General features: G+C 36.6%; 1 protein-coding gene across 15 annotated transcripts; it reads left to right on the plus strand.

The window, feature by feature from the left end:
• Window positions 1-645: 645 nt before the first annotated feature.
• LOC127442859 (NACHT, LRR and PYD domains-containing protein 3-like) lies at window positions 646-26648 on the plus strand. 15 transcript variants are annotated; one of them, XM_051701120.1, is made up of 13 exons: window positions 648-798; window positions 977-1066; window positions 1357-1461; window positions 1677-1734; window positions 2859-3063; window positions 6983-8750; window positions 9817-9990; window positions 13058-13231; window positions 16094-16267; window positions 19123-19296; window positions 22193-22366; window positions 25271-25444; window positions 25603-26648. In XM_051701120.1, the coding sequence occupies exons 1-13, from the start codon at window positions 770-772 to the stop codon at window positions 25610-25612; spliced, it is 3309 nt and encodes a 1102-aa protein (XP_051557080.1). In that variant the 5' UTR covers window positions 648-769; the 3' UTR covers window positions 25613-26648. The 15 variants fall into 15 exon arrangements, with proteins under 15 accessions (XP_051557085.1, XP_051557095.1, XP_051557093.1 ...); XM_051701125.1 differs by lacking the exon at window positions 22193-22366 and having other exon boundaries at window positions 646-798; XM_051701123.1 differs by lacking the exon at window positions 16094-16267.
• Window position 26649: the final 1 nt, after the last annotated feature.

A 26649-nucleotide genomic window follows, 5' to 3' on the forward strand; every position in this document is an offset into this window, starting at 1 on the left:
CACTCAGGGGCATTCTCTGCAGTGCACCAGTGCAGAGGGAGAAGCCGCTGAAATGCGCCGGCATATTCTGCTCAGTGAGCATGTCCGTTTGGGTCCGAAGAGAAAATCTGAATGAGTGGTTGCATACCAGCTCCTTTTGTACCCGTATGTCCGGGAGAGTGGTATGCAAATACCACTCGCCAATTTTCATTGGCCTTTAATCAAAGACCAGAGGTGTTTCGGGCTCACAAGAGTGAACCCTAGTGTCACTACATCGACACAATGTCTCGTTCCCTCCATCAGGGAACGGAGGTTACGAAAATAACCAGGACGTTTCTGTGTCTTCAGCCAACTGTTTATACTGTTGATTTTAACTAACATCCTTTTGTCCTTTTTGTTTTATGAAGGTCACAGTAAGGTCACAAGAAGTTTGCAACTGTCTGAAACTTTTACAATGACATTCTTATTTCAGAGTGGACTCTGTATTTTATTAAATTAATAATTTAAATGGACTTCACTGAAACAAACAGACTTTATTTTCACATCCCGCACATTATCACAACACTTTAATAAACTTTCAGAGAGCATGAAACAGCTACTGCATCTTTAAATGTTGTTTGTCTCTTTTCAGACTTTCTCCTCAAGTGAAAGTGAAAGTTAAATCAGGATCCATTTTGTGACGACTGCAGATATTACACGGAGAAAGAACTATTCAACACATATCACAACTTCTACTCCTCTGAAGTGTCTGAAACAATAAATCAATGCATTGTGAAGTATATTGTAGGTGATGGTCAGTAGTGAAGTGAACATCAACAGGTGAGTACTGAGCTGCTGTAAAACACTGAGATCAAATTTCACTCACAAGACAACATTAATTCTCTGAAATGATTTGATGAACACATGAACTCCAGACAGAACAATCAGATACAGTGAATAAAACAAATACTGAGACTTTTACTGCTTATATCTGAATAGACAGTATGTGTGTGTTCAGTTCTTTTGCAGGTATAAATCAACATTTTAAATGTGTCATGGCCTCCAGGAAGAGGCTCTTGAGAGAAAGTGACACAAAGACAATGAAAAGGTGAGAGAATTTTAAGAGTTTGTTTTATATTTAGCAGAAGTAAATGGACATCAGTGTGCTTTCTGATTCAGTCTGAATCACTGTTAAAGGGGTCATGTCATGCATTTTTACTTTATTATTTCCCTCGAGGTTCACTTAAAATGTTAGTATAACTAACACGAACAGTCATAATATAGTATTAGATATTATGGGATGTATTACGTTTATCTGTAAACTATATAGAGACTTCTCGACTGCAGAAGTTTAGGGATAACATTGACAAAGAGTATTTAATTGTTGTTGTGTTTTAGGTCGAGACATGGAGAATCTCCTGAATCCAGCTGTGTGTCCATGAAGAGTGACTGGTCAATGGATCCTCCACTTAACTTCAGTTCAGGAGGTTGTGCTGATGTGAGGTGAGGACAGTCTGATGGTTTAGTGGAGTAAATCACTTCATCAGTCTGTATTCTTTGATCTGGAGGAGTCTGTGCTGCTGATGTGCTCATATTCACCTGTACACAGTGTGCTGTACTTTACTGACAAATACACACATTTATACATGTGTTTACTCGTGTGTGTTTAGTGTTTAAATGTGTATTTACAAGATATTTCAATGTTTGATTAATCACAGTAACAAAACGGATGGATCACATTCCTTCAAACAGAAGCACATTGATTCTGTTTTCCAGGTAAGTGTGTGTGTTTGTGTGTGTGTGGTCATTCAGTGATGTTTATTAGTTTTCAGGCACTAAATCAGAAATTACGGAAGCCCTGAACCACACTGTGAAAAAAAAAAAAAAAATTCACTAGGTTATTTGTTTTTAGGTGTCTTTGTGCCTTTCTGAGCTTATGTCCTACAAATATTTGTTTTCTGGCTAAAAAGTTTTTCTAATTTATTTTGTTTAAATAAAAAAATAAATTATTTTTTTATTTTTTATTTTTTGTCTCCTCAAGAGGCAACATGAGCTAATTAATTGTTGCTTGCTAGCTAACAATTAGCATGCAGTACAAACCTTGGCCACCAGGTGCCACGATCAGTAAGTATGAAATCTTATAAAAGCGTATAATGTGACAGATGACAGCTGTGGTACTTGATCTGTTGATTTATAGTCTAACAAGAATGTTTTGCAAATCTTAATCAAGGAAAGAAACGTATATACTGTTTGAGAGTCTACTAATACATGAAATCCCACAATTAAATGAATATACCTCAGGTTACATACAGTATGTTTCATATGGCATTCGTTGTCAAGTGTAACTACATTAATTTTTTCTGGATTATTTTTATTGCACTTTGGTATTGCTGTGCTTCTTAAAATCCAGATGTTGTTTGAACACAAAGTGTACACCGTTTCCTCAAGCAGCTTCCTTTAACTTGACACGGTGATATGTGACTGTTGAAGCTGGCGTCGCTCCAAGAGTTCATTGATTTGGGCAACGCTAACACGAGTCATCCCTTTAAACACCACAATGAAAACACAGCGCATTGCAATGGTCAAAGACATCTATCTAGCACATGTTAAAGAGAATACTTTTTTGAGAGAAAAAAATAAATTTTTAGACAATTTTTTTTTTTTTTTTCTGAGAATATTTTTGAGAGAGAAAACAGAAAAAAATACTTGTAGGATATAGGCTCAGAAAGGCACTAAGACACCTAAAAAAATATTTTCACCTAGTGATTTTTTTATTTCATAGTGCGGTTTCGGGCTTCTGTAAGAAATAAAGTCAGTGGTGACTCTTGTCCTCTGATCCTTCAGTTCAGTCTCTTTGTTACTGAATGGAGCTTCATTGTTTGAATCTTCACTGATTTCAGGAACTTGAGCACAAAATCATCTCTCTGATGAAGACAGAGCTGAAGAACTTCAAGAGACTACTGAGCCCAGATTCCCCAGCATGCTCTGAGAGAGCGGAGGAGGAGGATGAAGATCAGAGCAGTGTCAGAGAGGGGCTTCTGAAGATCACACTGGACGTCCTGAGGAACATGAATCAGACAGACCTCGCTTACACTCTACAGACCAGTAAGAGCCCGCAGTCATGTGGCTATTACATCACTTTACCACCAGAGGAAACACACAGTGTCTGCATTTACTCATTATTTGTGAAAACTCATTTGACATCTTTTTTTTTTTTTATATATATATATATTTTTTATTTTTATTGATTCCTATATTAACACATAAAAGCAAGAACATATACAAACAGAATCAATACTTAACACCCTCTATTACTACCCACCCCCAAATCCCCAACCCTACCCAAAACAACATCCCAGTGGTCCCACATAATTTTAGATACACAAAAACAAATATTAAAAAATAAAATAATTAATAAAATATAATAAATCACACACATAACCTCTACATCTCTCTCTCCACTGTCCCTCCCCGAGAGCCCTCCAAAAATGCCAAATATTTGCCCCACTTTCCCATAAACAAGTCCAAATTACCCAATCCTCTAGATACTCCTTCTTCAAATGCTGCCACCCTCCCCATCTCTGTACACCACTCTGAAAAATGATGGCACTCCGTCGGACTTCCAACCCCTTAAAATGACTTGTCTGCCAATCATAACACTTGTTAAAACCCAAGTTTTTATAAATTTGTTCCCCAAATTTATGACCGCTCTGTCGCCTAAAATACAAAGTCTGGGGCAAAGCAAAACTTGAGTGCCCAAAACGTCGAACAAATAGCTCTGCACCTTCATCCAAAAATCTTGAATCTTAACACACCCCCAAAAGTCATGAGTTGTGTCTCCAACTTCTGATTGACAACGCCAGCAGTTGGGTGTGTCTTTAAAACCAAGCCTATATAATCTAGAGGGGGTCCAGTAAAATCTATGTAAAATCTTAAATTGCATAAGGTGAACCCTTGCATCTCTAGATGCAGATTTGACATTTTTTATAATCCTAGTCCACACTTCTTCCTCCAATACCAAATTCAAATCTTTTTCCCATAATCTCCTGATAGAAGCTAAAGCTCCATCCCCCAGACTCCGAACCAGCAGGGAGTAATACACTGATGCCTCATGATCTTTTCCAAAAGCAGTAATCACCTCTCCCAAAGCATCTGCCGCTTTAGGGGGGTGTGTGCTACTCCCAAAAATAGTACAGAGCATGTGGTGCAGCTGTAAATACCTATAAAACTGAGATCTGGGAATCCCAAAATGATGACCCAAATTCTCAAAAGATCTCAACACTCCACTCTCATACAGGTGGCCGAGTGTAACAACCCCTCTCACAATCCACTCTGACCAACAGAAAGGGGACTTTTTGATACATAATTTTGGGTTCAGCCATATGCTTGAGGCAACATTTAAATAAATGTCTGAATTAAATACTCTGGCCACTCTTGTCCAAATCATGTGCAAATGTGAAATAAGGGGTGTGACTTAACTTCTCCGGTTAGTTTAATAGAAAGACTTTGCAATGGTGAAATAGGGGCAAGGACTTCCTGTTCAATAGAAAACCAGGGAGGGGCTCTCTCAGGTGGAAGTGACCAATGAGCCAAATGCCTGAGACCGAATGCATAATAATAATAAAACAAAATCTTGCGTAAGCCTAACCCACCTGTAACACTTCTCAGTGAAAGGAGGAGGCAAGAAGCAGATTTCCTGGTTCAGGTAAGCATTTTATTCTCCTCACTGCAGCAAATACACTCTTTCAGGGCTTTCACACCGTTCAATAACTCACTCTAAAAATACACAAACTACTTCACAAAAATAAACTCTCAACTTTGCAATGATTAACTCTTGGCTTCACAATCGGGTCTCTGGTGCCCAGGCTCTCTCTCTCGTCTACTTGCGGTGTGGTTCTATTTATGCCGCTCTTCCCGTGCTCACTGAAATTAGAGATAGGTGTTAGACATAATTTAACTCAGGTGTAAGCACCCTTACCGCTTTCTCTCTCTCCGGAGAGATGCTTGACCACGCCCCCACTGCCACATATCCCCACCGCCCGACTCAGGCCGGGGCGGCATCCGGCCTGCCTACCACTCCCCCCCCATTCCTGGAAAGGAAGTCGGCGACAGCCATCTGCGCTCCCAGGTTTCGGCACCAGTGTAACACTTCTCAGTGAAAGGAGGAGGCGAGAAGCAGACTTCCTGGTTCAGGTAAACATTTTATTCTCCTCACTGCAACAAATACACTCTTTCAGGGCTTTCACACTGTTCAATAACTCACTCTAAAAATACACAAACTACTTCACAAAAATAAACTCTCAACTTTGCAATGATAAACTCTTGGCTTCACAATCGGGTCTCTGGTGCCCAGGCTCTCTCTCTCGTTTACTTGCGGTGTGGCTCTATTTATGCCGCTCTCCCCGTGCTCACTGAAATTAGACACATAATTTAACTCAGGTGTAAGCGCCCTTACCGCTTTCTCTCTCTCCGGAGAGATGCTTGACCATGCCCCCGCTGCCACACCACCTTTGTCAATCGGCCTATGTAATTTGTTGGAATGTAGTCTGGGACGTTTACCATTCCAAATGAAGGACTTCGCAATGCTATCAAATTGCTTAAAATAAGATAGGGGGACATCTATAGGGAGTGACTGTAGCAGGTAGTTGAATTTTGGAATACAGTTCATTTTAATAACATTAATCTTCCCAATCATCGATAAATGTAATGAAGCCCATCTGTCCACATCGCTCGAAAATGTTTTAATTAAAGGGTCAAAATTAACTCTAACTAAATCAGACAAATTTGCTGGGAATAAAATGCCCAAATACTTAATGCCCTGTTTAGGCCACTGGAAGGCGCCCAGCTGAAAGGCCGTTACGGGACAGTATGAAGTCAGAGCTAAAGCTTCGGATTTAGACCAGTTGACTTTGTATCCAGAGAACTTGGAAAAGGAATGAATAATTCTGTGGAGGCAAGGCATTGATCTAGACGAATAATAAAATATCATCTGCGTAAAGCAGAAGCTAATCAAAAACAAGATTACACAGACCATATTCCCCATTAATGCAACAATCAAACCCTGAACTCCCCCCCCCCCCCCCCAAACAAAACATACAGAAAAAATAAAAAAGTGTGCATTAACCCCACGCATGACAGCGCCAACCGGCGTCAATCCCTCAAAACTCAAAGAGTCCATGTACACCTACGAGAGCCCCCGCGACAAATTTGCCATCGGATTGCTCAAGTCTGGTGCTTCTATACAAATTTGGTGAGGCAAAATTACATAACAGAAAATACTTTGTAAAACAGACCCCAGCCAACAGGCAGAATAACAGAAAAAACTTGTAGACTCATTCACAGAACTGTCTCGAAGGTGTGATCCTCCGCAAAACAAACTCCAGCTGATATATATATACCGTGAGTCAGTCCACTAATATAAGATACATCAAACGGCTTACTCACTCCAATGTATTTATAAAGGAGAGTGCCTGTTTTGGATAAGTAAATATTTTGCGACCATCCTTCGTTTCTATTCTCAGTTTGGCCGGGAACATCAGTGCAAAAGTGATCTTCTGTTGGTATAAGAGTTTCTTACATTCCTTGAACCGATCTCCAGTTTATGCCCTGTTATGTCGAGCAGACTCGGGAAAAGCTCCTCCAGGAATTTCACCATATCTCTGCCCTCTTCATGCTCAGGAATTCCAACAATTCGTATGTTATTCCTTCAGCTCATATTTTCAAAATATTCCAGTTTTTCCAAAATGAATTCCAAATCTGTTTTGGACTCTTGTAACCAATTCAGAGAATTTTGTTTCCATCGCCATAATCGATACAGCGAGATCCTCCAAGTCAGCAAAAACCTTCGTCAGCATTACCGAGATGTTAGACAGTTGACGCTGAATTTCATCTACCGACGTGCTTCCCAAATCGAGTCCCCGGTTGGATACTTGTATGGAATTAAGGATTTTTCATGAGGATCAGTTATTATTTGTGACATAAATTACGTACATTTTATTCCCATTTCTATTTCTGTTCTCTTTAGAAGTTTCTCCTTTGGGTGTGAAAAAACACAAATCCAGACTAAAGGAGAAATTCCAGAGAATTAATGAAGGAATGTCAAATCAAGGAAGGTCAACACTTCTGAATGAGATCTACACAGAGCTGTACATCACAGAGGGAGGGAGTGGAGAGGTCAATAATGAACATGAAGTGAGACAGATTGAGACATCATCCAGGAGACCAGAGACACATGAAACACCAATCAAATGCAATGACATCTTTAAAGCCTTACCTGGACAAGACAAACCCATCAGAACTGTGCTGACTAAAGGAGTTGCAGGAATTGGAAAAACAGTCTCTGTGCAGAAGTTCATTCTGGACTGGGCTGAAGGAAAAGCAAATCAGGATGTTCACTTCATATTTCCACTTCCTTTCAGAGAGCTCAATTTGATGAAGCAGAAAAATGTCAGTCTGATGGAACTTCTTAATCAGTTTTTCACAAATACAAAAGAACTGAAATCAACAGGCTTTAATAAATACAAAGTTGTGTTTATCTTTGATGGACTGGATGAATGTCGACTTCCTCTAGATTTCCAGAACAATGATATTCTCTCTGATGTAACAGAATCAGCCTCAGTGGATGTGCTGCTGACCAACATCATCAAGGGGAATCTGCTTCCTTCTACTCTGATCTGGATCACCTCTCGACCAGCAGCAGCCAATCAGATTCCTCCTGAGTGTGTTGACCAGCTCACAGATGTACGAGGGTTCAATGACCATCAGAAGGATGATTATTTCAGGAAGAGAATAAATGATGAAAGTCTGGCCAATAGAATCATCACACACATGAAATCATCAAGAAGCCTGTACATCATGTGTCACATACCAGTCTTCTGCTGGATTTCAGCCACTGTTCTTAAGAGAATGTTGGGTGAAGCAGATAGTCCAGAGATCCCCAAAACTCTCACTCAAATGTTCACACACTTCCTGATCTTTCAGACCAAACTGAAGACACACAAGTATGATGGGAAATGTGAGGTGGATCTACAGCATGCTAGAAAGAGTATTTTGTCACTGGGAAAGCTGGCTTTTCAACAGCTGGAAAAAGGGAACCTGATCTTCTATGAGGAGAACCTGAGAGAGTGTGGCATTGATGTCAGAGAAGCATCAGTGTACTCAGGAGTTTGTACCCAAATCTTCAGAGAAGAGGTTGGACTGTACCTGGGGAAGGTGTTCAGCTTTGTGCATCTGAGCATTCAGGAGTTTCTTGCTGCTTTATTCAAATTTCTGAACAACAATTCAAGAATGAGTGATTTCCTGAAGAGTGAAGTGGACAAGGCCTTACAGAGTGAGAACGGACACCTGGACCTTTTCCTCCGATTCCTTCTGGGTCTCTCACTGGAGTCCAATCAGACAATCTTACGAGACCTACTAACACAGACAGGAAGCAACTCTGACAGCAGACAGGAAATAGTTGAGTACATTAAGAAGAAGATCAGGGAGAATCCCTCTCCAGAGAAATCCATCAATCTGTTTCACTGTCTGAATGAACTGAATGATCATTCTCTAGTGCAGGAAGTACAAACATACCTGAACAGAATTGACCGCAAAACTCATAGCAGATTATTTAGAAGACAATATTCCAGTCCTCTCTCTGGAGTCGGTCTCTCTCCTGCTCAGTGGTCAGCTCTGGTGTTTGTGTTGCTGAACTCAGAAGAGAAGCTGGATGAGTTTAATCTGAGGGAATATGATCGATCAGATGAATGTCTTTTGAGGCTGCTGCCAGTGATCAAAGCATCCAGGAAAGCTGAGTGAGTAATTTAGTTTTATTTTAATGTAACTAAATAAAACAGCAGGGATTAATTTAGAAACACACTCTATAAAAATGTTTTGTCAGGTCACCTAAAATGTACTTCATGTGGTAATATGAATAAACTTTTTTTATTCAAGGCAAAAATAATATTTAATGTGATTGCATCAGCCTGATAACATTGGGTCATAAGTGCAATTTTGAAGGGTAAGGGAACAATTTCTGGTTTCCACTTTTTACTGTGTTTTATGTTAGTTAGACTACAAACTGTCCCTTTTGTTATTTTGATGTAAGTGTGTGTAGGAAGCAAAGAGAGACGCAGATTCAATATGTTATTAATCAGTGTTAAAGGTGGTAAAGGCTCAGTGTTGTGTAGCTGCAAATAAACATAGAACAATAATAATGTTACATGTAAGTAAACACAGCATGAATAAAGTTTAACATAATGCCAAACTCAATATGACAATACAAACAGATTTTTATACACAATAAATCGCCGTATTCATGATTAATCATACAAAGAACATCATTTAGATATAACAGATTACATTCAATAATAATTTGTGATATCCTCAATCACTTCTGAATAATGAATGTGTATGACTCAGCATATTTCCCAATAAGGTTTATGAACATAATTCTCAACTATTCTTGGATATAAACATGTCAAACTGAGTTTAAACAAACAGAGAACAAGATTAAACTCACTTTTCTCAAATGGACGCACACTGTTCTTAATAAACACGACAAAGACACCGCTGAATCAGGAACTCTCTAAATTCACAAACCGTTACTTTCATGCTGCCTTTGTGACAGAGCCAATATTATATAGATTGATAATGAGTCATTGTTTTTTTAAAGTGTTTTATGTTTCTTGATGAACTAATTTACAGAAGTGACATTATTGTTCATGTAGAAGATTGAACACAGTTTGTACACATCCATTTGTTCTTGTTTTGTTTCTATCTGAGGGGTGTGAGTTTCAGAGTGATGCTGACAGCTGTACTGAGACGTCTTCACTAAAACTTATAGTTTAACACACTGTTATCTTCTCATTTCTCTCTCAGTCTGTGGAACTGTAATCTGACAGAGGAAAGTTGTTCAGCACTGGCCTCAGTTCTTAGAACAAACTCCTCAAGTCTGAGAGAACTGGACCTGAATGAAAATAAACTGCTGGATTCAGGAGTGAAGCTGCTCTCTGCTGGACTGAAGAATACAAACTGTAAACTGGAGAAACTAAAGTAAGAAAATACTTAAATCAATACAGTTTGATGTGTGTTTGTGTTTGTATCATGTAAATTCAACTTGAGAATTTCAGGAGAAGCATCTTCTCCAATCCTGTCTGTCATAGTGTAACAGTAAGAAGTTTTTATTTTAGAATTGAAATGAATTGATCTAGTTGAACTTTCTCTTCTGTGCAGTCTTGAACACTGTAGTATTATTTACAGATGAAGTTTGTGCTGCTTTGTTTTACCCATAACACACTCTGATTTATAGTGTATAATCAATGTACACTTTTCGATGCGATATTGCACATAATCCAATACAGAGAGGACTGTCCATTTCCAAACAAACACAAAAAAGTGTCTGTAGCTTTCTTTATTCCTGCAATCTTTATTTATGCTGCAACTAGACTTTTATTGTTTTTATTAGACATTAATTGATTTTTAAAAGACGTATAAAATAATATCTTATTATATATAAAATTATGAATATAAATAATATAGTGATTCAATATTATACAGATTGATAATGAGTCATTGTTTTTTGTGACAATACAGGGTTTCCGCGGGTCTTAAATTGGAGCAACAAGTCTTAAATTCATGAGGTCATGACATTAAATGTTATGAGGGATTGTTTTCTCGTTGTGTTTAAGTAGGGTGACCAGACGTCCCGTTTATAAGAGGTGTGTCCCGACAATGTAATTCTGTCCCGGTTACAGCTGGTAGATTCACTGATTTTTTTCTAATTAAATATCCTCATTGTTCTTCTCGCTGTTGTCTTTGGGCTCGTTTGCAGAGAAGAGAAGAAATTTTGATGTGTCACACGTTGATTTGACGAAACTTTCATTCTAGTCTTTCAGCAAATCCACTGAAATGTACCTGGTTACTATGGCAATGACATCATGCGCTCTTTGTCATCCTGTCAGTCAGTGCAAGTAGAAATGCACCAATAAAAATGAGTTTTCAACAACGAGCTGAAAGAAGCCGATCCATTTCTTCGTACAAAATGTGAATATGTAAGCGAGTATTTTTCTGTCATTGTTAATGTTCATTTCCCCACGAGCACTGAGATAAATCACACAATGTCACATTCAGACAGACACACTGCACTTTTTACATAGTACAAGCACTTAAATGTTGAGATGTGGGGGTTGTATTTTGAATTTTGTGTTAAAATGTGTACGAGACATGACAAGTCATTTTATAATGACACATGCAATATGACATTATATGGAGAGAATAGACTACATGAAATCTGTACATTAAAAAAAGCTAAAAATGTGGTTAAATCGTGAAAAAATTAAATCTAAAATAAAATCTACATTTTCACAAACTATATAGCCTATACAGTTAAGTGCAGAAGTTTGCACACCCCTTTCAGAATGTATACAAATAGCCTATAAGATATAAAAGATGATATTTTTTATGTAGTTCTGCCCTTCAAAAGCTACATAACACAAAATGTACTCTTATTTACACAAATCATCCTGTTCAAAAGTTTGCACCCCTTGGATCTTCTTGTGTTCCTTCTTGAGCATCAGTAATTGTTTGTATCTTTTGTAAAAGTTGTGTATGAGTCCCTCAATTGTCCCAAGTGTCAAAAGCTGGATCTCATCATATAGCCACTGAAGAACTCAAATGTGCAGAAGATGCTGAGAAATCAAATAATTGTACAGTAGTTGGGGGTTTTCTTAAGAAAAGTGGACATCTTCACTGCTCAGGACAAAGCAGAGACTCATGAACAATTATTACACAAACAGTCATTGATCATCGAGAAAGAAACACACCATATTAAAAACCAAGAGAATGTCAACTTCTGAACAGGATCATGTGTGTAAATTCAGTTACTATTTTGTCTTGTGGAATATATGTGAGGATCTGTTATGTCAAATAGCTTCTTCATGACAGTACTAAATAAAAACAAAATGCAATTTTTATGATTCCCCCCCCCCCCACACACACACACACAAACACACACACACACACACACACACACAAACACATAAATACACAAACACACACACACACAAACACACTCATGTTGGTTTAGCTATCCTTATGAGGACTCTCCATAGACATAATTATTTTTATACTGTATGAACTATAGATTCTATCCCCTAAACCTAACACTCACAGAAACCTTTTTGCATTTTTACATTTTCAAAAATACATCATTTAATATTCCATTTCCCTTGTGGGGACCGCTGGCTGGTCCTCACAACATAGGTGATCTCAGGTTTTACTATCCTTGTAGGGACATTTGGTCCACACAATGTAGATTAAACCTGTACACACACACACACACACACACACACACATACACACACACACACACACACACACACACATACACACACACACACACACACACAAGTGTCCCGCCTGTTTTGAGACTTTAAAAATCTGGTCACCCTGTTGAAGTTATTTTGGAGTGAAGACTAGTGGTAATTTGTGCGGCACACGGCTTACATTAGATGGAGAAATTGAACAGTATAGAGTAGGTGCTGGTATGTGCTGCTTCATCTGTCAGTAAGTGACACATCAGTGTTGTAGAGGAATATAGCTCATACAATGAGTCTGATCTGAAGGGAAAAGTTATTTCACATTCTGCTGGTTGAGAGCAGAGGTATTCAAGCCTTAAGATACTTTTTGTCAAATGAGTTGAAAAGTAATGGAGATCTACTGAAAGTTGCATTTTTAAACTTTGAAGTGTTGCTATAAATATGACTCTTCGTGTGTTCTCTAGACATTTACATTTACAGAACATATTGACGTATTGTGTTCAATTGATTCTTTACATTTTCTGTAGTTGCTCTTAAAAAAGTCTTAAATTTAGCTTCATAAAACCTGCAGAAACCCTGCATCAGTTTAGTTGAAAGTGTTTTATGTTTCTTGATGAACTCATTTACAGAAGTGACATTATTGTTCATGTAGAAGATTGAACACAGTTTGTACACATCCATTTGTTCTTGTTTTGTTTCTATCTGAGGGGTGTGAGTTTCAGAGTGATGCTGACAGCTGTACTGAGACGTCTTCACTAAAACTTATAGTTTAACACACTGTTATCTTCTCATTTCTCTCTCAGTCTGTGTGGCTGTAAACTGACAGAGGAAAGTTGTTCAGCACTGGCCTCAGTTCTCAGATCAAACTCCTCAAGTCTGAGAGAACTGGACCTGAGGAACAATAAACTGCAGGATTCAGGAGTGAAGCTGCTCTCTGCTGGACTGAAGAATACAAACTGTAAACTGAAGAAACTAAAGTAAGAAAATACTTAAATCAATACAGTTTGATGTGTGTTTGTATCATGTAAATTGAACTTGAGAATTTCAGGAGAAGCATCTTCTCCAATCCTGTCTGTCATAGTGTAACAGTAAGAAGTTTTTATTTTAGAATTGAAATGAATTGATCTAGTTGAACTTTCTCTTCTGTGCAGTCTTGAACACTGTAGTATTATTTACAGATGAAGTTTGTGCTGCTTTGTTTTACCCATAACACACTCTGATTTATAGTGTATAATCAATGTACACTTTTCGATGCGATATTGCACATAATCCAATACAGAGAGGACTGTCCATTTCCAAACAAACACAAAAAAGTGTCTGTAGCTTTCTTTATTCCTGCAATCTTTATTTATGCTGCAACTAGACTTTTATTGTTTTTATTAGACATTAATTGATTTTTAAAAGACGTATAAAATAATATCTTATTATATATAAAATTATGAATATAAATAATATAGTGATTCAATATTATACAGATTGATAATGAGTCATTGTTTTCTGTGACATCACAGGATTTCCGCGGGTCTTAAATTGGAGCAACAAGTCTTAAATTCATGAGGTCATGGCATTAAATGTTATGAGGGATTGTTTTCTCGTTGCGTTTAAGTAGGGTGACCAGACGTCCCGTTTATAAGAGGTGTGTCCCGACAATGTAATTCTGTCCCGGTTACAGCTGGTAGATTCACTGATTTTTTTCTTCTTATTAAATATCCTCATTGTTCTTCTCGCTGTTGTCTTTGGGATCGTTTGCAGAGAAGAGAAGAAATTTTGATGTGTCACACGTTGATTTGACGACACTTTCATTCTAGTCTTTCTTCGTACAAAATGTGAATATGTAAGCGAGTATTTTTCTGTCATTGTTAATGTTCATTTCCCCATGAGCACTGAGATAAATCACACAATGTCACATTCAGACAGATACACTGCACTTTTTACATAGTACAAGCACTTAAATGTTGAGATGTGGGGGTTGTATTTTGAATTTTGTGTTAAAATGTGTACGAGACATGACAAGTCATTTTATAATGACACATGCAATATGACATTATATGGAGAGAATAGACTACATGAAATCTGTACATTAAAAAAAGCTAAAAATGTGGTTAAATCGTGAAAAAACTAAATCTAAAATAAAATCTACATTTTCACAAACTATATAGCCTATACAGTTAAGTGCAGAAGTTTCCACACCCCTTTCAGAATGTATACAAATAGCCTATAAGATATAATAGATGATATTTTTTATGTAGTTCTGCCCTTCAAAAGCTACATAACACAAAATGTACTCTTATTTACACAAATCATCCTGTTCAAAAGTTTGCACCCCTTGGATCTTCTTGTGTTCCTTCTAGAGCATCAGTAATTGTTTGTATCTTTTGTAATAGTTGTGTATGAGTCCCTCAATTGTCCCAAGTGTCAAAAGCTGGATCTCATCATATAGCCACTGAAGATCTCAAATGTGCAGAAGATGCTGAGAAACCAAATAATTGTACAGTAGTTGGGGGTTTTCTTAAGAAAAGTGGACATCTTCACTGCTCAGGACAAAGCAGAGACTCATGAACAATTATTACACAAACAGTCATTGATCATCGAGAAAGAAACACACCATATTAAAAACCAAGAGAATGTCAACTTCTGAACAGGATCATGTGTGTAAATTCAGTTACTATTTTGTCTTGTGGAATATATGTGAGGATCTGTTATGTCAAATAACTTGTTCATGACAGTACTAAATAAAAACAAAATGCAATTTTTATGATCTCCCCCCCCCCCCCCCACACACACACACACACACAGACACAAACACACACACACACAAACACAGTCATGTTGGTTTAGCTATCCTTATGAGGACTCTCCATAGACATAATTATTTTTATACTGTATGAACTATAGATTCTATCCCCTAAACCTAACACTCACAGAAACCTTTTTGCATTTTTACATTTTCAAAAATACATCATTTAATATTCCATTTCCCTTGTGGGGACCGCTGGCTGGTCCTCACAACATAGGTGATCTCAGGTTTTACTATCCTTGTAGGGACATTTGGTCCACACAATGTAGATTAAACCTGTACACACACACACACACAAACACACACATACACACACACACACACACTCAATTGTCCCGCCTGTTTTGAGACTTAAAAAATCTGGTCACCCTGTTGAAGTTATTTTGGAGTGAAGACTAGTGGTAATTTGTGCAGCACACGGCTTACATTAGATGGAGAAATTGAACAGTATAGAGTAGGTGCTGGTATGTGCTGCTTCATCTGTCAGTAAGTGACACATCAGTGTTGTAGAGGAATATAGCTCATACAATGAGTCTGATCTGAAGGGAAAAGTTATTTCACATTCTGCTGGTTGGGAGCAGAGGTATTCAAGCCTTAAGATACTTTTTGTAAAATGAGTTGAAAAGTAATGGAGATCTACTGAAAGTTGCATTTTTAAACTTTGAAGTGTTGCTATAAATATGACTCTTCGTGTGTTCTCTAGACATTTACATTTACAGAACATATTGACGTATTGTGTTCAGTTGATTCTTTACATTTTCTGTAGTTGCTCTTAAAAAAGTCTTAAATTTAGCTTCATAAAACCTGCAGAAACCCTGCATCAGTTTAGTTGAAAGTGTTTTATGTTTCTTGATGAACTAATTTACAGAAGTGACATTATTGTTCATGTAGAAGATTGAACACAGTTTGTACACATCCATTTGTTCTTGTTTTGTTTCTATCTGAGGGGTGTGAGTTTCAGAGTGATGCTGACAGCTGTACTGAGACGTCTTCACTAAAACTTATAGTTTAACACACTGTTATCTTCTCATTTCTCTCTCAGTCTGTGTTGGTGTAATCTGACAGAGGAAAGTTGTTCAGCACTGGCCTCAGTTCTCAGATCAAACTCCTCAAGTCTGAGAGAACTGGACCTGAGGAACAATAAACTGCTGGATTCAGGAGTGAAGCTGCTCTCTGCTGGACTGAAGAATACAAACTGTAAACTGGAGAAACTAGAGTAAGAAAATACTTAAATCAATACAGTTTGATGTGTGTTTGTATCATGTAAATTGAACTTGAGAATTTCAGGAGAAGCATCTTCTCCAATCCTGTCTGTCATAGTGTAACAGTAAGAAGTTTTTATTTTAGAATTGAAATGAATTGATCTAGTTGAACTTTCTCTTCTGTGCAGTCTTGAACACTGTAGTATTATTTACAGATGAAGTTTGTGCTGCTTTGTTTTACCCATAACACACTCTGATTTATAGTGTATAATCAATGTACACTTTTCGATGTGATATTGCACATAATCCAATACAGAGAGGACTGTCCATTTCCAAACAAACACAAAAAAGTGTCTGTAGCTTTCTTTATTCCTGCAATCTTTATTTATGCTGCAACTAGACTTTTATTGTTTTTATTAGACATTAATTGATTTTTAAAAGACGTATAAAATAATATCTTATTATATATAAAATTATGAATATAAATAATATAGTGATTCAATATTATACAGATTGATAATGAGTCATTGTTTTCTGTGACATCACAGGATTTCCGTGGGTCTTAAATTGGAGCAACAAGTCTTAAATTCATGAGGTCATGGCATTAAATGTTATGAGGGATTGTTTTCTCGTTGCGTTTAAGTAGGGTGACCAGACGTCCCGTTTATAAGAGGTGTGTCCCGACAATGTAATTCTGTCCCGGTTACAGCTGGTAGATTCACTGATTTTTTTCTTCTTATTAAATATCCTCATTGTTCTTCTCGCTGTTGTCTTTGGGATCGTTTGCAGAGAAGAGAAGAAATTTTGATGTGTCACACGTTGATTTGACGACACTTTCATTCTAGTCTTTCTTCGTACAAAATGTGAATATGTAAGCGAGTATTTTTCTGTCATTGTTAATGTTCATTTCCCCATGAGCACTGAGATAAATCACACAATGTCACATTCAGACAGATACACTGCACTTTTTACATAGTACAAGCACTTAAATGTTGAGATGTGGGGGTTGTATTTTGAATTTTGTGTTAAAATGTGTACGAGACATGACAAGTCATTTTATAATGACACATGCAATATGACATTATATGGAGAGAATAGACTACATGAAATCTGTACATTAAAAAAAGCTAAAAATGTGGTTAAATCGTGAAAAAACTAAATCTAAAATAAAATCTACATTTTCACAAACTATATAGCCTATACAGTTAAGTGCAGAAGTTTGCACACCCCTTTCAGAATGTATACAAATAGCCTATAAGATATAAAAGATGATATTTTTTATGTAGTTCTGCCCTTCAAAAGCTACATAACACAAAATGTACTTATTTACACAAATCATCCTGTTCAAAAGTTTGCACCCCTTGGATCTTCTTGTGTTCCTTCTTGAGCATCAGTAATTGTTTGTATCTTTTGTAATAGTTGTGTATGAGTCCCTCAATTGTCCCAAGTGTCAAAAGCTGGATCTCATCATATAGCCACTGAAGATCTCAAATGTGCAGAAGATGCTGAGAAATCAAATAATTGTACAGTAGTTGGGGGTTTTCTTAAGAAAAGTGGACATCTTCACTGCTCAGGACAAAGCAGAGACTCATGAACAATTATTACACAAACAGTCATTGATCATCGAGAAAGAAACACACCATATTAAAAACCAAGAGAATGTCAACTTCTGAACAGGATCATGTGTGTAAATTCAGTTACTATTTTGTCTTGTGGAATATATGTGAGGATCTGTTATGTCAAATAACTTGTTCATGACAGTACTAAATAAAAACAAAATGCAATTTTTATGATCTCCCCCCCCCCCCCCCCACACACACACACACAGACACAAACACACACACACACAAACACACTCATGTTGGTTTAGCTATCCTTATGAGGACTCTCCATAGACATAATTATTTTTATACTGTATGAACTATAGATTCTATCCCCTAAACCTAACACTCACAGAAACCTTTTTGCATTTTTACATTTTCAAAAATACATCATTTAATATTCCATTTCCCTTGTGGGGACCGCTGGCTGGTCCTCACAACATAGGTGATCTCAGGTTTTACTATCCTTGTAGGGACATTTGGTCCACACAATGTAGATTAAACCTGTACACACACACACACACAAACACACACATACACACACACACACACTCAATTGTCCCGCCTGTTTTGAGACTTAAAAAATCTGGTCACCCTGTTGAAGTTATTTTGGAGTGAAGACTAGTGGTAATTTGTGCAGCACACGGCTTACATTAGATGGAGAAATTGAACAGTATAGAGTAGGTGCTGGTATGTGCTGCTTCATCTGTCAGTAAGTGACACATCAGTGTTGTAGAGGAATATAGCTCATACAATGAGTCTGATCTGAAGGGAAAAGTTATTTCACATTCTGCTGGTTGGGAGCAGAGGTATTCAAGCCTTAAGATACTTTTTGTAAAATGAGTTGAAAAGTAATGGAGATCTACTGAAAGTTGCATTTTTAAACTTTGAAGTGTTGCTATAAATATGACTCTTCGTGTGTTCTCTAGACATTTACATTTACAGAACATATTGACGTATTGTGTTCAGTTGATTCTTTACATTTTCTGTAGTTGCTCTTAAAAAAGTCTTAAATTTAGCTTCATAAAACCTGCAGAAACCCTGCATCAGTTTAGTTGAAAGTGTTTTATGTTTCTTGATGAACTAATTTACAGAAGTGACATTATTGTTCATGTAGAAGATTGAACACAGTTTGTACACATCCATTTGTTCTTGTTTTGTTTCTATCTGAGGGGTGTGAGTTTCAGAGTGATGCTGACAGCTGTACTGAGACGTCTTCACTAAAACTTATAGTTTAACACACTGTTATCTTCTCATTTCTCTCTCAGTCTGTGTTGGTGTAATCTGACAGAGGAAAGTTGTTCAGCACTGGCCTCAGTTCTCAGTTCAAACTCTTCAAGTCTGAGAGAACTGGACCTGAGTCGCAATAAACTGCTGGATTCAGGAGTGAAGCTGCTCTCTGCTGGACTGAAGAATACAAACTGTAAACTGGAGAAACTAGAGTAAGAAAATACTTAAATCAATACAGTTTGATGTGTGTTTGTATCATGTAAATTGAACTTGAGAATTTCAGGAGAAGCATCTTCTCCAATCCTGTCTGTCATAGTGTAACAGTAAGAAGTTTTTATTTTAGAATTGAAATGAATTGATCTAGTTGAACTTTCTCTTCTGTGCAGTCTTGAACACTGTAGTATTATTTACAGATGAAGTTTGTGCTGCTTTGTTTTACCCATAACACACTCTGATTTATAGTGTATAATCAATGTACACTTTTCGATGTGATATTGCACATAATCCAATACAGAGAGGACTGTCCATTTCCAAACAAACACAAAAAAGTGTCTGTAGCTTTCTTTATTCCTGCAATCTTTATTTATGCTGCAACTAGACTTTTATTGTTTTTATTAGACATTAATTGATTTTTAAAAGACGTATAAAATAATATCTTATTATATATAAAATTATGAATATAAATAATATAGTGATTCAATATTATACAGATTGATAATGAGTCATTGTTTTCTGTGACATCACAGGATTTCCGTGGGTCTTAAATTGGAGCAACAAGTCTTAAATTCATGAGGTCATGGCATTAAATGTTATGAGGGATTGTTTTCTCGTTGCGTTTAAGTAGGGTGACCAGACGTCCCGTTTATAAGAGGTGTGTCCCGACAATGTAATTCTGTCCCGGTTACAGCTGGTAGATTCACTGATTTTTTTCTTCTTATTAAATATCCTCATTGTTCTTCTCGCTGTTGTCTTTGGGATCGTTTGCAGAGAAGAGAAGAAATTTTGATGTGTCACACGTTGATTTGACGACACTTTCATTCTAGTCTTTCTTCGTACAAAATGTGAATATGTAAGCGAGTATTTTTCTGTCATTGTTAATGTTCATTTCCCCATGAGCACTGAGATAAATCACACAATGTCACATTCAGACAGATACACTGCACTTTTTACATAGTACAAGCACTTAAATGTTGAGATGTGGGGGTTGTATTTTGAATTTTGTGTTAAAATGTGTACGAGACATGACAAGTCATTTTATAATGACACATGCAATATGACATTATATGGAGAGAATAGACTACATGAAATCTGTACATTAAAAAAAGCTAAAAATGTGGTTAAATCGTGAAAAAACTAAATCTAAAATAAAATCTACATTTTCACAAACTATATAGCCTATACAGTTAAGTGCAGAAGTTTGCACACCCCTTTCAGAATGTATACAAATAGCCTATAAGATATAAAAGATGATATTTTTTTATGTAGTTCTGCCCTTCAAAAGCTACATAACACAAAATGTACTTATTTACACAAATCATCCTGTTCAAAAGTTTGCACCCCTTGGATCTTCTTGTGTTCCTTCTTGAGCATCAGTAATTGTTTGTATCTTTTGTAATAGTTGTGTATGAGTCCCTCAATTGTCCCAAGTGTCAAAAGCTGGATCTCATCATATAGCCACTGAAGATCTCAAATGTGCAGAAGATGCTGAGAAATCAAATAATTGTACAGTAGTTGGGGGTTTTCTTAAGAAAAGTGGACATCTTCACTGCTCAGGACAAAGCAGAGACTCATGAACAATTATTACACAAACAGTCATTGATCATCGAGAAAGAAACACACCATATTAAAAACCAAGAGAATGTCAACTTCTGAACAGGATCATGTGTGTAAATTCAGTTACTATTTTGTCTTGTGGAATATATGTGAGGATCTGTTATGTCAAATAGCTTCTTCATGACAGTACTAAATAAAAACAAAATGCAATTTTTATGATTCCCCCCCCACCCCACACACACACACAGACACAAACACACACACTCACACACAAACACACTCATGTTGGTTTAGCTATCCTTATGTGGACTCTCCATAGACATAATTATTTTTATACTGTATGAACTATAGATTCTATCCCCTAAACCTAACACTCACAGAAACCTTTTTGCATTTTTACATTTTCAAAAATACATAATTTAATATTCCATTTCCCTTGTGGGGACCGCTGGCTGGTCCTCACAACATAGGTGATCTCAGGTTTTACTATCCTTGTAGGGACATTTGGTCCACACAATGTAGATTAAACCTGTACACACACACACAGACACACACACACACACACACACACACACACACACACACACACACACACACACACACATATACACACACACACACAAGTGTCCCGCCTGTTTTGAGACTTTAAAAATCTGGTCACCCTGTTGAAGTTGTTATGGAGTGAAGACTAGTGGTAATTTGTGCGGCACACGGCTTACATTAGATGGAGAAATTGAACAGTATAGAGTAGGTGCTGGTATGTGCTGCTTCATCTGTCAGTAAGTGACACATCAGTGTTGTAGAGGAATATAGCTCATACAATGAGTCTGATCTGAAGGGAAAAGTTATTTCACATTCTGCTGGTTGAGAGCAGAGGTATTCAAGCCTTAAGATACTTTTTGTCAAATGAGTTGAAAAGTAATGGAGATCTACTGAAAGTTGCATTTTTAAACTTTGAAGTGTTGCTATAAATATGACTCTTCGTGTGTTCTCTAGACATTTAAATTTACAGAACATATTGACATATTGTGTTCAATGGATTCTTTACATTTTCTGTAGTTGCTCTTAAAAAAGTCTTAAATTTAGCTTCATAAAACCTGCAGAAACCCTGCATCAGTTTAGTTGAAAGTGTTTTATGTTTCTTGATGAACTCATTTACAGAAGTGACATTATTGTTCATGTAGAAGATTGAACACAGTTTGTACACATCCATTTGTTCTTGTTTTGTTTCTATCTGAGGGGTGTGAGTTTCAGAGTGATGCTGACAGCTTTACTGAGACGTCTCCACTAAAACTTATAGTTTAACACACTGTTATCTTCTCATTTCTCTCTCAGTCTGTGTGGCTGTAAACTGACAGAGGAAAGTTGTTCAGCACTGGCCTCAGTTCTCAGTTCAAACTCCTCAAGTCTGAGAGAACTGAACCTGAGGAACAATAAACTGCAGGATTCAGGAGTGAAGCTGCTCTCTGCTGGACTGAAGAATACAAACTGTAAACTGGAGAAACTAAAGTAAGAAAATACTTAAATCAATACAGTTTGATGTGTGTTTGTATCATGTAAATTGAACTTGAGAATTTCAGGAGAAGCATCTTCTCCAATCCTGTCTGTCATAGTGTAACAGTAAGAAGTTTTTATTTTAGAATTGAAATGAATTGATCTAGTTGAACTTTCTCTTCTGTGCAGTCTTGAACACTGTAGTATTATTTACAGATGAAGTTTGTGCTGCTTTGTTTTACCCATAACACACTCTGATTTATAGTGTATAATCAATGTACACTTTTCGATGCGATATTGCACATAATCCGATACAGAGAGGACTGTCCATTTCCAAACAAACACAAAAAAGTGTCTGTAGCTTTCTTTATTCCTGCAATCTTTATTTATGCTGCAACTAGACTTTTATTGTTTTTATTAGACATTAATTGATTTTTAAAAGACGTATAAAATAATATCTTATTATATATAAAATTGTGAATATAAATAATATAGTGATTCAATATTATACAGATTGATAATGAGTCATTGTTCTTTGTGACAATACAGGGTTTCCGCGAGTCTTAAATTGGAGCAACAAGTCTTAAATTCATGAGGTCATGGCATTAAATGTTATGAGGGATTGTTTTCTCGTTGCGTTTAAGTAGGGTGACCAGACGTCCCGTTTATAAGAGGTGTGTCCCGACAATGTAATTCTGTCCCGGTTACAGCTGGTAGATTCACTGATTTTTTTCTTCTTATTAAATATCCTCATTGTTCTTCTCGCTGTTGTCTTTGGGATCGTTTGCAGAGAAGAGAAGAAATTTTGATGTGTCACACGTTGATTTGACGACACTTTCATTCTAGTCTTTCTTCGTACAAAATGTGAATATGTAAGCGAGTATTTTTCTGTCACTGTTAATGTTCATTTCCCCATGAGCACTGAGATAAATCACACAATGTCACATTCAGACAGATACACTGCACTTTTTACATAGTACAAGCACTTAAATGTTGAGATGTGGGGGTTGTATTTTGAATTTTGTGTTAAAATGTGTACGAGACATGACAAGTCATTTTATAATGACACATGCAATATGACATTATATGGAGAGAATAGACTACATGAAATCTGTACATTAAAAAAAGCTAAAAATGTGGTTAAATCGTGAAAAAATTAAATCTAAAATAAAATCTACATTTTCACAAACTATATAGCCTATACAGTTAAGTGCAGAAGTTTGCACACCCCTTTCAGAATGTATACAAATAGCCTATAAGATATAAAAGATGATATTTTTTATGTAGTTCTGCCCTTCAAAAGCTACATAACACAAAATGTACTCTTATTTACACAAATCATCCTGTTCAAAAGTTTGCACCCCTTGGATCTTCTTGTGTTCCTTCTTGAGCATCAGTAATTGTTTGTATCTTTTGTAAAAGTTGTGTATGAGTCCCTCAATTGTCCCAAGTGTCAAAAGCTGGATCTCATCATATAGCCACTGAAGAACTCAAATGTGCAGAAGATGCTGAGAAATCAAATAATTGTACAGTAGTTGGGGGTTTTCTTAAGAAAAGTGGACATCTTCACTGCTCAGGACAAAGCAGAGACTCATGAACAATTATTACACAAACAGTCATTGATCATCGAGAAAGAAACACACCATATTAAAAACCAAGAGAATGTCAACTTCTGAACAGGATCATGTGTGTAAATTCAGTTACTATTTTGTCTTGTGGAATATATGTGAGGATCTGTTATGTCAAATAGCTTCTTCATGACAGTACTAAATAAAAACAAAATGCAATTTTTATGATTCCCCCCCCCACCCCACACACACACACAGACACAAACACACACACTCACACACAAACACACTCATGTTGGTTTAGCTATCCTTATGTGGACTCTCCATAGACATAATTATTTTTATACTGTATGAACTATAGATTCTATCCCCTAAACCTAACACTCACAGAAACCTTTTTGCATTTTTACATTTTCAAAAATACATCATTTAATATTCCATTTCCCTTGTGGGGACCGCTGGCTGGTCCTCACAACATAGGTGATCTCAGGTTTTACTATCCTTGTAGGGACATTTGGTCCACACAATGTAGATTAAACCTGTACACACACACACAGACACACACAGACACACACACACACACACACACACACACAGACACACACACATACACATACACACACACACAGACACACACAAGTGTCCCACCCATTTTCAGACTTTAAAAATCTGGTCACCCTGTTGAAGTTATTTTGGAGTGAAGACTAGTGGTAATTTGTGCGGCACACGGCTTACATTAGATGGAGAAATTGAACAGTATAGAGTAGGTGCTGGTATGTGCTGCTTCATCTGTCAGTAAGTGACACATCAGTGTTGTAGAGGAATATAGCTCATACAATGAGTCTGATCTGAAGGGAAAAGTTATTTCACATTCTGCTGGTTGGGAGCAGAGGTATTCAAGCCTTAAGATACTTTTTGTAAAATGAGTTGAAAAGTAATGGAGATCTACTGAAAGTTGCATTTTTAAACTTTGAAGTGTTGCTATAAATATGACTCTTCGTGTGTTCTCTAGACATTTACATTTACAGAACATATTGACATATTGTGTTCAATGGATTCTTTACATTTTCTGTAGTTGCTCTTAAAAAAGTCTTAAATTTAGCTTCATAAAACCTGCAGAAACCCTGCATCAGTTTAGTTGAAAGTGTTTTATGTTTCTTGATGAACTCATTTACAGAAGTGACATTATTGTTCATGTAGAAGATTGAACACAGTTTGTACACATCCATTTGTTCTTGTTTTGTTTCTATCTGAGGGGTGTGAGTTTCAGAGTGATGCTGACAGCTGTACTGAGACGTCTTCACTAAAACTTATAGTTTAACACACTGTTATCTTCTCATTTCTCTCTCAGTCTGTGTTGGTGTAATCTGACAGAGGAAAGTTGTTCAGCACTGGCCTCAGTTCTCAGTTCAAACTCCTCAAGTCTGAGAGAACTGGACCTGAGGAACAATAAACTGCAGGATTCAGGAGTGAAGCTGATCTCTGATCTACTGGAGGATTCACACTGTAAACTGGAGACATTACAGTGAGTTTTTGATTTATTGTGTGAATCGTAATTTTTTTTATCATATATTTAATTGACTGTTGTTTTAACTGAATGTCACTGTAAACATCTATAAAATAATAATTCTGATATTGATAATGACTGTGATGACTGTATATTAATGTCTGAATGTTTTACAGTATTAATTGACTGGAACAATCACCTACAAAAGCAACAAATGACAAACCCGACAACTGTCTTCAGTCATGAACTGTTTATTGGCCCCTACTTGACAAACAGCAGCATTGACCCAGCAGAGCTCAACATGAGGGACATCTGTTAGTTATAAACACACAGACATGTTTATAAATATGTGTATTGATGAAGCAGAAAAGTGAAATGGAGTTGAATGTTTTGAGTTTGTCATTTACTCAGACAGTCATATGATGTTAGTGGAGCTGATTGGTGCACAGCTGATCTCTCTACTAAATATGTTTATATCTTGTAATTTCATTGTGAAAGGATCAGCAGGTAATCCAAATGTGTTATATTTCTGTTGTGTGGTTGCTGTTGGACTGTATGTTTCTGTATGTATCTGATCAATGCTGTTGATAATCACAAAAATTAATTTCGACTTTTCCCTCCTATATACAGGTGCATCTCAATAAATTAGAATGCCGTGGAAAAGTTCATTTATTTCAGTAATTCAACTCAAATTGTAAAACTCGTGTATTAAATAAATTCAATGCACACAGACTGAAGTAGTTTAAGTCTTTGGTTCTTTTAATTGTGATGATTTTGGCTCACATTTAACAAAAACCCACCAATTCACTATCTCAAAAAATTAGACATTCTAATTTATTGAGATGCACCTGTATATATATATGATGTAACAACGTAAACCCTTTAACAACCATAAACTTTACAGCTCACAATAATACACAAGTTTTAACAGAAGCATTCATTTAAGAGCTTTTATTTACTTCACATTTTTGCCTTAAAACCTTCAAATAATCTGTCCCGTTCACTGTTTTGAGGAGCGACAATTCAAAATGATTATTTGTGGGAATCAACATTGTCACGACTGTTGTCGATTCAGATTAACTTGTATTCAACCCAGAATATTCCTTTAAAAGTGTCAAATATACTTATCTTGAGATGATATACTTGTTTATTAAGACATTACTAGTCTGATATAATGTTTGAAATCGAACTGAAATGTACATTAAAAGTCAACAACACCGACT

This window comes from Myxocyprinus asiaticus, chromosome 6, assembly GCF_019703515.2.
Source record: "Myxocyprinus asiaticus isolate MX2 ecotype Aquarium Trade chromosome 6, UBuf_Myxa_2, whole genome shotgun sequence".
In the NCBI taxonomy this organism is placed as follows: Eukaryota; Metazoa; Chordata; class Actinopteri; order Cypriniformes; family Catostomidae; genus Myxocyprinus; species Myxocyprinus asiaticus.